Source organism: Cervus elaphus, chromosome 32 (genome assembly GCF_910594005.1).
Source record: "Cervus elaphus chromosome 32, mCerEla1.1, whole genome shotgun sequence".
In the NCBI taxonomy this organism is placed as follows: domain Eukaryota; kingdom Metazoa; phylum Chordata; class Mammalia; order Artiodactyla; family Cervidae; genus Cervus; species Cervus elaphus.
Window position 1 is genome coordinate 43589234 of NC_057846.1, and position 15575 is coordinate 43604808.

The 15575-nt window shown below is 46.9% G+C and overlaps 1 protein-coding gene across 4 annotated transcripts in view; it reads right to left on the bottom strand.

Annotated features, from left to right (window-relative positions):
- ANK1 (ankyrin 1) overlaps positions 1-15575 on the bottom strand; it is a 240003-nt gene that overhangs the window by 23774 nt on the left and 200654 nt on the right. For all 4 annotated transcript variants that reach the window (XM_043893247.1, XM_043893250.1, XM_043893248.1 and 1 more), the window contains exons 37-38: positions 13238-13369; positions 11389-11535 (exon numbers count right to left, since the gene is read on the bottom strand). In XM_043893247.1, the coding sequence (XP_043749182.1) occupies positions 11389-11535; positions 13238-13369 (279 nt within the window). The remainder of the gene's footprint in view (positions 1-11388; positions 11536-13237; positions 13370-15575) is intronic.

Genomic DNA, 15575 nt, shown 5'->3' on the forward strand with positions numbered 1-15575 from the left:
AAAGCAAGAGAGTTCCAGAAAAACATCTATTTCTGCTTTATTGACTATGCCAAAGCCTTTGACTGTTTGGATCACAATTAACTGTGGAAAATTCTGAAAGAGATGGGAATACCAGACCACCTGACCTGCCTCTTGAGAAAGCTATATTCAGGTCAGGAAGCAACAGTTAGAACTGGACATGGAACAACAGACTGGTTCCAAATAGGAAAAGGAGTACGTGAAGGCTGTATATTGTCACCCTGCTTATTTAACTTATATGCAGAGTACATCATAAGAAATGCTGGGCTGGAAGAAGCACAAGCTGGAATTAAGATTGCAGGGAGAAATATCATTAACCTCAGATATGCAGATGACACCACCCTTATGGCAGAAAGTGAAGAGGAACTAAAGAGCCTCTTGATGAAAGTGAAAGAGAAGAGTGAAAAAGTTGGCTTAAAGCTCAACATTCAGAAAACTAAGATCATGGCCTCTGGTCCCATCACTTCATGGCAAATAGATGGGGAAACAATGGAAACAGTGTCAGATTTTATTTTGGGGGGCTCCAAAATCACTGCAGATGGTGACTGCAGCCATGAAATTAAAAGACGCTTACTCCTTGGAAGGAAAGTTATGACCAACCTGGTTAGCATATTAAAAAGCAGAGACATTACTTTGTCAACAAAGGTCCGTCTGGTCAAGGTTATGGTTTTTCCAGTGGTCATGTATGGATGTGAGAGTTGGACTGTGAAGAAAGCTGAGCACTGAAAAATTGATGCTTTTGAACTGTGGTGTTGGAGAAGACTCTTGAGAGTCCCTTGGACTGCAAGGAGATCCAACCAGTCCATCCTAAAGGGGATCAGTCCTGGGTGTTCATTGGAAGGACTGATGCTGAAGCTGAAACTCCAATACTTTGGCCACTTCATGTGAAGAGCTGACTCATTGGAAAAGACCCTGATGCTGGGAAGGATTGGGGGCAGGAGGAGAAGGGGACAACAGAGGATGAGATGGCTGGATGGCATCACTGACTCGATGGGCATGAGTTTGAGTAAACTCCGGGAGTTGGTGAGGGACAGGGGGGCCTGGTGTGCTACGATTCATGGGGTCACAAAGAGTCAGACACGACTGAGCAACTGAACTGAACTGAACTGAGGTCTTTTCCATATAAATTTTAGAACAACTTTGTCACTTTTCACAAAAAAGCCTACTGGGATTTTGACTGGGCTGCATCATATATTTAGATCACTTCAGGGAGAACTAACAACAGTATTGAGTCTTCTGACCCATGACACAGTGTATCTCTCCATTTATTTGTTGTTGCTCAGCTGCTGAGTCATATCCGACTCTTTGCAACTCCATGGACTGCAGCACACCAGGCTCCTCTGTCCTCCACTATCTCCCGGAGTTTGCTCAGGTCTTTAATTTCTCTCAGCAATGTTTTGTAGTTTTCAGTGTATATCTTTCACATCTTTTATCAGATTCACCTCCAAGTATTTCTATTTTTTCAATGCTACTGTAAAGGCTATTCTTTTTTCAATTTCAGTTGGTACTTTTCCACTGATGGTATATAGGATTCAATTGATTTTCTTATATACTGAAATTGTATCCTGCAACCTCACCAAACTCATTTGTTAGATTCCATCGGATTTTTATATATATCATGTTGTCCGTGAACAAGGACAGTTTACTTCTTCCTCTCCAATCTAGCTGCCTTTTATTTCTCTTACTTGCCTTATTGTACCAGTGGCACCTCAAGGACAGTCCTGAACGGAAGCAGGGGTAGTGGGACGTCCCTGGTGGTCCAGTGGCTAAGACACCGCGCTCCCAGTGCAGGGGGCCGGGGTTCCATTCCTGGTCAGGGAACAAGATATCGCATGCTGCAACTACGAGATCCCACACACTGCAAGGAAGACTGAAGACCTGAGCGCCCTAAGACCAGGTGCAGCCAAATATTAAAAAAAAAAAAAAAGCAGCAGCAGGAGGAGCAGACATGATTGTCTTGTTACTGAATGTGGGAGGAAAGCACTCAGTCTTTCATCATCAAGTGTAATGTTAGCTCCCGGTTTTTTTGTAGATGCCTTTAGGTATCTGCTCCAGTAAATTGCTAATCTTCATATTCACCGATCAGACTGTCTGATTTGGAGGATAGTAATTTGCCCTAAGCCCTCACTTCTACAGATTCTAGAAGAGTTACTGATTTTTCAAACTGTTTAGCTTTTTACTTGTTGTCAGCATGCTGTGGTGACATCCACGCTCCTTACATGCAAAACCAGATGCTGATTTATTTTTGAATATTCAACTATTTTGCATTCCTTAGATGAACCCCACTTGATCATGATGCACTGTCCTTTTATATAGTGTTGGATTTGGATTTGCTAAAATTTAGAGTTTCTGCATAAATGCTCACTCCTTATTGGTCTGTAGTTTTTCTGTAAATGGTTTTCTTTCTTTCCTTTTCTTTTTAACCAAAAATGTCAAGTGGCCCTCAGAGAATGAGCTGGGAAATATTACGTCCTTTAAAATTGTCTGAGTGAGTTATTTCTTCCTTAATGCTTGGTAGCATTTGCCAGTGAAGTCGTCTAGGCTTGGAGTTTTCTTGGTGGGAATGTTTTCTTTTTTTTATTAATTTGTTTTATCGAAGTATTGTTGATTTACAATGTTGTCTTAATCCTCAATGTGCAGCAAAGTGATTCAGTTATATATATATTTGTCATATTCTTTGCCGTTCTGTTTTATCACAGGATATTGAATATAGTTCCCTGTGCTATACAGTCGGACCTTGTTGCTTATTCATCCTGTATATAATGGCTGGCATTTGCTGATCCCAAACTCCCAATCCATCCTTCCCCCAGCTCCCCTCCCCCTTGGCAACCACAAATCTGCTCTATGTCTGTGAATCTGTTTCTGCTTCATAGATAAGTTCATCTGTGTCATATTTTAGAGTCCACATATAAGTGACATGACATGGTAGTTGTCTTTCTCTGTCTGACTTACTTCACTTCGTATGATAATCTCTAGGTCCATCCACGTTGCTGCAAGTGGCATTATTTCATTCTTTTTATTGGCTGAGTAATATTCCATGGTGTATGTGTACTACATCCTCTTTATCCATTCATCTGTTGATGGACAGGTTGTTTCCATGTCTCGACAACTGTAAATAGTGCTTCAGTGAACATTAGGGTGCATGCATCTTCAAATAATAATTTTGTTTGGATATACACCCAGGACTAGGGTTGCAGGATCACATGGCAACTAGTTTTTTGAGAAACCTTCATACTATTTTCCATAGTGGCTGCACCAACCTACAAATTGGTAGGAATGTTTTAAATTATACATTTGATTTCTTTAATATATTCAGAGTATCTCTTTCTTACTATGTGAGCTTTGATAGTTTGTATTTTCCAAGAACTTTGTTAATCTCACTTATGCTTTCAAATTTATTGGAATAAAATTGTCATAATATTATCATCCTCTTGCTTCCTATAGAATCTTTACTGATATTACCTCTTATTCTTGATATTGGTAGTTCTTTTCTTCTCTTTCATGATCAGTCTGACTGGATGCTTATCAATTTATTGATCATTTCAAAGAACCAGTTTTTGGTTTTAATGATTTTCTTTAGTGTCTTCTGTTTTTAGTTTCATCAATTTCTGCTTTGATCTTTATTATCTTCCTTCTGCTTACTTTGGGTTTAATTTGTTCTTTTTAGAATATCTTAAAATATTACAAAGCTCAGGTAACTGACTTGAGAACTTTCCTCTTGTTTAACGTGGATGTTTAGTGCTGTAAATTTCTCCCTAGTACTGCTCTGCTGGCATCCCATACATTTTGACATTTCGTGTTTTCATTTTCATTCCATTCAAAATACTCTAATTTCCCTTTTGCTCTCTTCTTTGACCCACGGGTAACTTAGAAGTGTATTATTTAGCTCCCAAATGTCTGAGAGTTCCTACGTATCTTTTGGTTATTGTCTTGTGATTTAATTTACTGTGGTCAGAATATACTTTGAATGACTTAAATTCTTTGATATTTATCAAGACTGGCTTTATAGTCTAGGACAATGGTCTCCAATGTTTTTGGCACCAGGGGCCAGTTTTGTGGAAGACAATTTTTTTCATAAACCAGGTGCAGGAGATGATTTCAGGATGATTCAAGCGCATTACATTTATTGTGCTCGATTTATTGAGAATCAAACACCATGGTCACTCTGACAGGAGATGGAGCCCCGGCAGTGATACAAGTGTTGAGAAGAGCTGTAATTACAGATGAGGCTTCGCTCACTCGCCCACCACTCAGACCTGCTGTTCCTAACAGGTGGACTGTGGCCCAGGGGTCGGGGACCTCTGGTTGAGAATATGGTCTATGTCGGTTTGATCCAGGCACAATTGAAAAAGAGTGTATATTCTTCTGTCATTGGGTGGAATGTTCTATAAATGTCAATCAGGTCAAGGTGAATGACTGTTGTTCAAATCCGTTTGGGTACTCCTTTTTCTACTTGTTCTATCAATTAGCAAGATGGGGGTATTGAAATCTCCCACTCTAACTGTGATGCTGCCTATTCCTCACTGTGGTTTTCTCAGATTGTGCTCATGTATTTTAAAGCTATGTTACTGGTGCATCAACATTTAAGACTGTGATGCCCTCTTGATGGACTACTTATCCTTATGAAAGTATTTTCTTTATCCCTGGTAACAGTCTTTGTTCTGAAATCTACTTATTTGATATTACGACAGTCACTTCAGTTTTCTTTTGATTCACGTTAGCATAGTTTATCTTCACCCTGTGACTTTTAAGGAGGTCGTGTTTTTATACTTAAAGACATTTCCTGTAGGCAGTAGATAGTTGACATTTACCTTTATATCTGCCTTTTGGGGTTTTTTTAAGATCATTTACAATAATGAGATTATTAATATGGTTAGGTTTAAATCTATCATTTGTTAATTTCTACTTCTGTCCCATCAGTTTTTTGTTCTCTTTTCCCTTTCTTTGTGCCTTTTTTAAAAAAAAGTAATAATTTTAGTATTTATTTTTGGCTGCGCTAGGTCTTCGCTGCGCAAGTCCTTCTCTAGTTGTGGTGCATGGGCTTCTCAGTGCAGCGCCTTCCCTGGTTGCAGAGCACGGGCTCTAGGGTGCTTGGGCTCAGTAGTTGCAGCTTCCCGGCTCCAGAGTACAGCCTCAGGGGTTGTGGCACGCGGGCTTGGTAGCTCCACAGCATGTGGGATCTTCCCGGATCACGCATCAAACCCATCTCTCCTGCACGGGCAGGTGGGTTCTTTACCACTGAGCCACCAGGGAAGCCCTCTTTCTGCCTTCTTTTGTGTTAATTGAAAAATTTCCATTTTATCTCTTTGGATGGCTTATTAGCTACGATTCTTTGAGTACTTCAGCAGTTGCTTTAGGACTTCTCGCATACGTCATTAAACTACCCCAGTCTACTTTTAAGTGATATTATAACACTTTGCATATAGTATAAGACCCTTACAATAATATACTTCCGTTTTTCTCTCTCTTTTTCGACTTTTGTACCATCATTGTAATACATTTTACTTTTATATATGTTATAAACACATTATATTATTTTGTGTGAACAGTTATCTTTTAAAAAGATTTAAATAATGAGAAAATTATGTATTATCCTTATAGTTAACATTTTTGGCACTGTTCATTCCTTCAGGTAAATCCATATTTCTTTCTGGTGTCATTTTTCTTTTGGCCTGAAAGACGTTTTATGAAAAAAAAAATTGCTTGTAGCAGTCACTTCCTAAAAGTCTTTATTTGCTTTCATTTTGTGGAAGTTATTTTTGCTGGGTATAGAATTGTAGGTTACTTTAGAGATGTTCTACTTTAAAGATGTGTTCTACTTTAAAGATATTGCTCTGCGGTCTTACTTCCATTGTTTCCAGTGAGAAATTTGATATATCCTTACCTTTATCTCCGTATATAATGCATCTTTCCCCCCACCTTTGGCTACTTTAAAAACTTTATCACTGGTTCTGACTAATTTGTTGAAAATGTGCCTTGGTATAGTAGACTTCACATTTCATGTGGTTAACGGAACTTCTTGGATCTGTGTAATTATTGTTTTTGTCAACTTGGAAAATTCTGGACCATTAATTCTTCAAATACTTTTTCAGCCCCTTTCTCTGTTGGAAACTAATTTCACAAATATTAGGTCACTTGAAATTGCCCCATAGCTCACTGATGCTTTTAAAGATTTTGTTGTTGTTGTTCTTGAGTTTCATTTTGGAGAGTTTCTATTACTATGTGGCCAAGTTCACTTTTCTTCTTTAATGAAATTTAATTCAGTGTATTTTTCAACCTATATCTTGTAGTTTCTCTCTAGAGGATTGGTTTGGGTCTTTAAAAACATCTCCCAAGTTTCTACTTGACTTTTGGAACATCTGAAATAGTTATAATAACTGTTTTACCATTCTTGTCTACTAATTCTAACATCTGCATCAGTTTTGATTGACTGATTTTTCTCATTATGGGTTTTGTTTCCCTGCCTCTTTGAATGTGTGTCTGAGAATCTTTAATTGGACTATGTGGATGTCAGACACTGTGACTTTTATCTTGTTGGGTGCTGGATATCTTGTATTCCTGTAACAATTCTTTAGAATCCCTTGGACTGCAAGGACAGCAAGTCAGTCAATCCTAAAGGAAATCAGCCTTGAGTATTCATTGGGAAGACTGTTGTTGAAGCTGAAGCTCCAATATTTTGGCCACTTGATGTGAAGCGCTGACTCATTGGAAAAGCCCCTGATGCTGGGAAAGATTGAAGGCAGGAGGAGAAGGGAGCAGCAGAGGATGAAATGGTTAGACAGCATCACTGACTCAATGGACACAAATTTCAGCAAACTCCAGGACATAGTGGAGGACAGAGGAGCCAGTCTGTGGGGTCGTGAAGAGTCGGACATGACTTAGCATCGAACAACAACAGATGATTCTTGAGCTTTGTTCTGTTATGTCATTGAGTTACTTGGAAACAGTTTGATCCTCTTGAGTTTTGCTTTCAAGGTTAATTAGGTGGGAGCACTGATCAATCTATGGCTAATCATTCTCCATTATTGAGAAGGACCACTCTGTGTTCCCTATGCAACGTCTGTGAACAATCAGTCTGACTGTTGGAAATAGATGATTAATAAATAATCAACCAAAATTTGTGGGGGACCTTCTGAAGCGCTCCAGAGTGCTGCCTCTCTAGGGAATTCCAGCTGCCCCGATCTCCTTGGACTGCCAGCAACTTCTCCTTAACCAGGGGCTCTTCTGGATATCTCTTCCTTCCACCATGACTTAGAAACTCTTTCGAGGCAATAATACAGGCAATTGTAGGGTTCACCTCATTTATTTTCCACGTTTCATATGACCTTTACTGCCTGATGTCAGTGTCTTGAAAACTGCTGTTTCATAGAGCTTGTCCATTTTTTGCTTGTTTTAAGCAGGATATGTTCAGTCCTTGTTGCCTTATCTTAGCCAGCAGTGGACTGCATCTCAGATAGCTCCTCAGATATGGTTGGATAAACATTCTATCACTCCTGGGAATCTCAGTAAGATTTGATTAAGGGTGAGAGAGGGTAATAACTCTGCCAGTCACAGTATGCCTGAGTCTCATTCTTGGTGACTTTACCACCTTGAAACTTCCTGGGGTTCACATGAATGGAATTTCACCCAAATGAAAGTGTGCCCACAAAGAGAACTCATGCACACCCTTCCTCAGGACTTCTTTCTGCTTTGTGTTTATCCTGGAGCCCCTCCCCTGATGGCAGGGTCTGGGGGCTATGCTCCCTGCCCCCTCTCAAGTCTCCAGAAGACTCCACTGACCCCCCTACCCCCACAAGCATGGATCTGAGGCTGTAGGTGGCCATACTCAGTGGAGTGGGGATTCCTACTAAGCAGGGGCCATGCTCAGCGAGGACTATCACACAAGGTCTGGGTGGACCAGAGCACAGGAAGGTTGGCCGAGTTCTCTGGTTGAGATTCAGGAGTGCCTGTCTCTGGAGCAGTCTCTCGTGGCCCTACCATACCTGGGTCACCAGCCCATCCCTCTGTCTAGAGCTGTCCCCTAGGGGTCGCATTTTGGGGAAATCAGGTAATAGGCAACCAAACACACAGCCTTGGGGCAGAGCAATCCAGGAGTACCCACCCCCTGATTCCAGCCCCTCCTTATCTCAGCTGTCACCTGGGGTCTCTGTTAACCCAGACATAACAATGACCCTAATAGTTTGATGTCAGCAGTAGACTCAACAAGGGGTGGACAGACAACCTGACCTCAGACAGAAACCACACTTCACTAGTTCTGCTAAGAGTTGAGAGAAATGAGACATATTATATTTCCAAGTAGACGTTGTATCCAACCTATGAAACCAAACAGAGTTGACTGAAGGGGATGTGAGATGTCCATCTTTCCCTTTCATATGAGAAATCTGTTTTATTTTTAGGAACACGATTTTTTGTTTCTTGTTTTTGCTCTATGGGCAATTTTTTTTTCCTTCAAATTTATTCCCAGGGTCTGGGGTAGTTCCCTCCTCTATAGGAGAAGCAAACTGGCCCTTCTGCCCCGGCCAGTCCAGACAAACCCAGCAAGAAGAGCCAGGAAGGAAGGACGAGAGACCTCAGGTTCCTATTTTCCTGAAACCACAGAGCAACCAATCACCGCCCTGAGTGCCCACAGTGGCCGAGGAAGGCTCAGACGAGCAGAGGGCAGGGAAAGCACAAAGGAAGCAAGGGATGCCGTGGCCATCAGCGTGAGGGCCAAGCTGGCCCGGGACAGAAAGTCAGAGGAAGTGCAGGGGGCAGCCGTCTGCCTGCTCTTCCACCTCTGATCCCTCCTGCTCCTCCTCTCCAGGCCAGAAGGGCATGGTCTTCCCAGGACAGGAAGGCAGAAGGCAGGAGAAACACACAGAAGCCAGCTCTGGTGCCCCGAAAGGACAGGATGGACCAAGCGGACGTCTGAGTGTCTGCTCCGGCCTGGTGGGAGCGAGCACGCAGAGCATATGGCCCGCGTCTGCCGGGACACCCGCGGGAAGAGGGGTTCGGAAGGGCTGACAGGCGGCAGAGCGGCCAGGAAGCACAGAAGCATTCAGACTGTGTCTGCAATCAAAGCAGTGAGGGCCCCTGGTCCACCAGTCAGATCTCGAGACTCTTCTGCTCCAGACCAATCACGGCTCTCCATTGCCCTCCTAGTAAAACCAGCATCCCCAGGACGGCCTGGAGGAGCCGGCCTCCCGCGGCCCCTCCGTGCTAGGCGGGCGCCGCAGGCTCACCTGCTCGGGAGCCCTGCCCAGATTGCTGGTCTGGGCACTCTCTCCCCAGTTCACACGCCCATCCCGCCTCTCCCTCCAGCCTCTGTTCACATGCTACCCACTCCCACCCCAGTATCTAACCCCTCAATCCCACATGCCAACCTTGCTTGCCTCCAATTCTTTCCCCCCATCACCCCGCTAGCATGTTATCTAACTCACTTCCATAAATTTTTGTTTGCCTGTCCCGACAGAAGGCAAGCTGCATGAAGGCAGAGTTTGGGGCTTTGCTCCTTTCGGGGTCTCTTTGAGAACTGACTTATCTGCCCGGCTTAGATCAACCTCTGGCGGGTGGCAAGTGTTCAAAGAACGTTTGCCAAATGAGCAGCCCAACTGGACTGCCGTTCCACAGTCACGGGGCACAGAGGCCAGGCCCATCGGGGTTAGAACTCTGCTTTGGCTTTAGAGTCTCCAGGGCCAGAAGAGACATTCATAAATACTCAGGTACGTAACTGCCCTTAAAAAAACTTTTTTTACTGTGATACGAACATTTGGCATGGGATCTGTCCTCTTGACAGGATTTTAATTGTTGTAATTGCCTTGTTTATCCTCATATAATTCTATGTGCCTGGTGTCCATAGATTTGGGGTACAAACCCCCCAAAACTTGCTGCCTTGCCTTGACTGAACCAACTCTGGGTGTCTGTTAATAAACCCAACCAAGTGACTGGTTATCTCGTTAAAAAAGGGGAAAAAAATCTCTTGATTTCCCCCAGTTTGCAGCGTTTCTCCGCCACCCTCCCTCCGTCCTTGTGAAAGCAAGTTGGTTGCTTAGCGGTCCCGGTCATGTCCAGCCGGTCCCCCAAGGGGCAGGAAGCAGGCTGGCCTGGGAGCCCTGGACGCTGGGGCTGAGAGCGCGCCTCCTCCCCGGGGACAGCCCGGAGCTTGCACACAGGCCCCGGCCGGAAGGGCAGCCACCCCCAGGGCAGGCCAGGGTCCTTGGGAAAAGCATCTGGGGAGGCTGAGGGCCCTGAACACTGGCCGCCCGGGTGAGGCAGTGAAGACAGGCCATGCGGGCAAGAGCAGCCCAGCAGCCCAGATGAGGTCAGGGGCAGAAGAGGAAGGCCGCAGGACACGGTCACCCGATGGGCCCTGCGCCTGGGGGCGCTGGACACCAGGTTTCGGGAAGAGAGACCAGTGTGAGGGGTGCGGCGTTCACTGGGGAGGCCCCTGCCCCCTGCCTCCTGCCCCCACTCTCTCACAAGCTCGGGCCACAGGGGCCTGCATGGGGGCATGCACGTGGGGGTGGCCGGGATGGCTGGTGACCTAGGAGTGGGGGGAGGTGGGTGGTGAAGCTGGAGGGGTAGGGTGGGGGGCATACCCTGCACCCGGAAAGCCAGGCCCCAGAACCAAATTGTTTCTCAAGGCCTGTAAGGAACCTCAGGTCTCTGATCCAACTTGTGGATTTTAAAGAAGAGGCTGATGGACCAGCAGGTGGAATCAAGAGGAAAGGAAGGGCCCCAGCTCCCACCATACCAGCAGGATGAGGCTCCCCGCCTGCCTCTCTGCGCTCTGATTAGAGACGCAGATGAAGGGGAATAGGGGTCTGGGCCCTGCTCCCCACACGGCTCGTCCTCTGCTGCAAGGAAGGTGTCCTAAAGGCCACAGAGGGGGTGCTGGGGGCAAAGGTCAGGCCTCCGTGGAGCGGGGGTAACCGGAGGGGGCGGGGCTCCGTGCCAGGCCAAACCGCAAAGAAACAAGAGATGGGGAAGGGATGGGGCGAGAAAAAAAGGGAGACAAAAGCAGAAACCGGCTCGAAGGAAAGAGCCCGCTTAGCCCCAGAGAAGAGGTAGCCCGAGGGCTCGAGGACACCTCCCTGCTGGTCCCCACCCGACCTGCGCCAGAACCTCGTTCTCTGGGACCCGGGTCGCAGGTGGGTCTGCGCAGCGTTGAGGGCGCGGCAAGCAGGGGAGGGGAGCGGAGTGGGGGCGGCGGCCGCCCCTCCCATCCTGCTGCCCGACCCCCCACTCCCCCGCCGCCCCGGGACCCCCATCATTTTTGCTCTCACCACCGCCCATCCAGAGGGAGACTGACCTCCGGCCACCGGGCGAGAAGGTTCCAGGGAGGGTCAGGCGGCGGCTCGGCCCGCCCGCCCACGTCCGGGGGACACTCACCATTCATCTGGGAGGGGGACGACGAGTAGTCCCGGTCGGCGGGCCGGCGGTCGGGCTTGAGGCTGCGGCCCTGTCTGCCGGAGCCCTCCAGCATGTTCACGATCTCGCCGCGGTCGATGTTCCGCAGGGCGGCGTACAGGTTCTCCACTGCGGGCAGAGAGGAGGAAGAGGGCGCTCGCGGGCAGCTACCCATCGCGGGCCACGTGGGCCGCCTGCCCGGCTCTGAACTCTGGAGTGCGTGTCGGTGGGTGGCTGGGGGGAATTGCAGGCCCCCTCTTTTCTAAAAGTCCAAACAAACTACCTCTAGGAGAAGTCAGACAGACCTGGAGATGATGCAGTTTCCGTCCAGACTGTGCAATAAAGCCAGTAAGAAGGAGAAACCAATTTTTTTTATTTTCCAGGGGCTTCCCTGGTGGCTCAGATGGTAAAGAAACTGCCCGCAATGCAGGAGACCCGGGTTCGATTCCTGGGTCGGGAAGATCCCCTGGAAAAGGGAATGGCAACCCACTCTAGTATTCTTGCCTGGAGAATTCCATGGAGGGAGGGGCCTGGAGGGCTTCAGTCTGTGGGGTCCCAAAGAGTCAGACACCACTGAGAAACTGATACACAGTGCATATGAAAGTTACATTTACACTACACTTGAGTCTATTAAGTGTGCAATAGCATTATGTCTAGGAAAAAAACAAGGTACATATCTTAAAGGTATTTTATGGCTAAAAAACGCAAACTCTCCTCTGAGCCTTCATTGAGTCTTCATAGTCACATAAGGACTCTGATCACAGATCAGCGCGACAAATGCAGTCATCATGAGAAAATGTGAAACGCTGAGAGAATTCCCCAAATGTGACAGACACAAAGTGAGCAGATGCTGCTGGAAATTGGCACCAACAGATCTGATGAATTTGGGAGGGAAATGCAGTATCTTTGAAGCACAGTAAAGTGAGGGAGGCCTGTGTTTTGTTATCCTTTAACAGATCTTTTCCAAACCCTAACAGTGGTGAATTTCAAGGCATGGAAAGACTGTTTCTTTCTCTTTTTTTGTAACCCAAAAGGAATACTGGGGCTTCCCTGGTGGCTCAGCAGTAGAGAGTCCACCTGCCAATGCAGGAGACATTGAGTCAGGAAGATCCCCTGGAGAAGGGAACGGCAACCCACTCCAGTATTCTTGCCTGGGAAGTCCCACGGACAGAGGAGCCTGGCGGGCTACGGTCCATGGGGTTGCAGAGAGTTGGAGACAACTTAGCGACTAAACAGCTAAACAATAACAGGAGGAATACTCCAAGAAAATGAGAGGGAGAAGAATTGGATTCTGTCCTTTGGAAATCTTTGGTCCTTGCCAGTTGATTTGAGATGCAAATGTAAACACTCAATTTCCTCTTAGTGTTTGTGTTCGGGAATGTGGTTGAGAAGGAGCTGAAAAGAGTGAGTCACATCTTCCCTCCAGGTTGAAGAAAATCCTGGGAGAACAAGGACTACATCTGGCTGGGCTCTGTCCTGTCCTGAGGGGACAGTCCTCATTTGAGAAATTCAACCAAGAGGCACACACCCTATACAGATGCGGTCTTTTAAGGGTCCTGGTGCAAGTGCAAACATCCTGAGAATGGGAAGAGGTCATGGCCAAGGTTCTGATGTACCCTCCTGGCAGGATTGCCCAGAAGACCAGGGACCCTCAGAGGTGTGTGCATGCGTGTGTGTGCACTTGTGTATGTGTGTGTGAGAGACAGAATGTGCAGAAGAGATTGGTTCCAAAGGTCAACAGCACCCTGAGAGGGGTGAACTGCTTGGTGAGCTCCTGGCATAGGCTTTGGGGAGAGAAGGGTCCCAGCTGCGCCCCCGCCCTGGTACTGACTCTTGGCGTCTTGGCCTTCACGGGTGACCCAGAGGTTCAGCAAGGCCACGCTCTGCTCCAGCAAGGAGTTGGGGTTCTCCACGCGGATCCTGTTGATGTCGTCCACGCTGAACTGCAGTTCCCGGGCCAGCTCTGCATGCAAGGAACCAAGAGCAGGGTGAGACCAGCTGGAGCCAGCCCCGAGCCCACATGTGGAGCGGGGCGCCCCGAGGGGTACCCCGAGAGGCACCCTGAGATAGAGAAAAGTCCCCTGTGGACTTGGAGCCTTCTTCCCAAGGATGCCTAGTGTAAGGTGACACCTGCCCCGTGGTATCCCCAGGAAATGCGCCAGGAGGAGGCGTGATCACAGGAGGGTAATAAGGACTGACGGACTGAATGAATGAACGCTCTTGCTGTCATCACGTGGAATACAGATGATGAGGCTGAGCCCCGGAAGGTCCCAGGACTGGCTGGGGTCCAGGGGGAGGGCTGAACGGCAGATGCCCTCGGCATGACGGTGAGGCAAACGCAGCCGCCCTCCCCTCGGGAAGCAGTCGTCATGGAAACGCATCTGTGTATTTGTGTTTCTTCAGGGAAAGGCGCTGTTTACATTTAAAATGGGAATACAAGTCCCCATCTAGATGCAAGGCCCCATCGCAGAACGCGAGCGCTTCCTCTCCCGCTGCCTTCACGGCTGTTTCTCGCAGGTGCTTTAGATGAGAGCACAGTCTGAGTCTCATTTCAGGGATGAGGAAGACCAGCGTGGAAAGTGATGGTGAGAACCAGAATGTGCGTGTGCCACACACACCACACACACAACACAACACTCTGTGTACACACAACACACACACCATGCCACACACACACCACATACACATTCACATACCCACATACACAGCACACCACATACACCACATACACCACACACCACATACACCACACACACAACACACCACACACACAACACTGTGTACACACAACACACACACCACATACACATTCACATACCCACATACACAGCACACCACATACACCACATACACCACACACCACATACACCACATACACACACACCACATACACACACACCACACACACAACACTCTGTGTACACACAACACACACACCATGCCACACACACACCACATACACATTCACATACCACATACACAACACACCACATACACCACATACACACCACACCACATACACACCACATACACAACACACCACATACACAACACTCCACGTAACACAATGCATACACACAACACATACATAACACACCACATACACAACACACCACACACACCACACACACAACACACCACACACACAACACTGTGTACACACAACACACACACCACATACACATCCACATACACAGCACACCACATACACCACATACACAACACACCACATACACACACACCACATACACAACAGTGTGTACACACAACACACACACCATGCCACACACACACCACATACACATTAACATACCCACATACACAGCACACCACATACACCACATACACAACACACCACACACACCACACACACAACACACCACACACACAACACTCTGTGTACACACAACACACACACCATGCCACACACACACCACATACACATGCCACATACACAACACACCACACACACCACACACACAACACACCACATACACACACACCACATACACAACACTCTGTGTACACACAACACACACACCATGCCACACACACACCACATACACATTCACATACCCACATACACAGCACACCACATACACCACATACACAACACACCACACACACCACACACACAACACACCACACACACAACACTCTGTGTACACACAACACACACACCATGCCACACACACACCACATACACATGCCACATACACAACACACCACACACACCACACACACAACACACCACATACACACACACCACATACACAACACTCTGTGTACACACAACACACACACCATGCCACACACACCACATACACATTCACATGCCACATACACAACACACCACACACACAACACACCACATACACACACACACCACATACACAACACTCTGTGTACACACAACACACACACCATGCCACACACACACCACATACACATTAACATACCCACATACACAGCACACCACATACACCACATACACAACACACCACATACACAACACATACACACACACCACACACACAACACTCTGTGTACACACAACACACACACCATGCCACACACACACCACATACACATTCACATACCACATACACAACACACCACACACACAACACACGACATACACAACACTCCATGTAACACAACGCATGCAC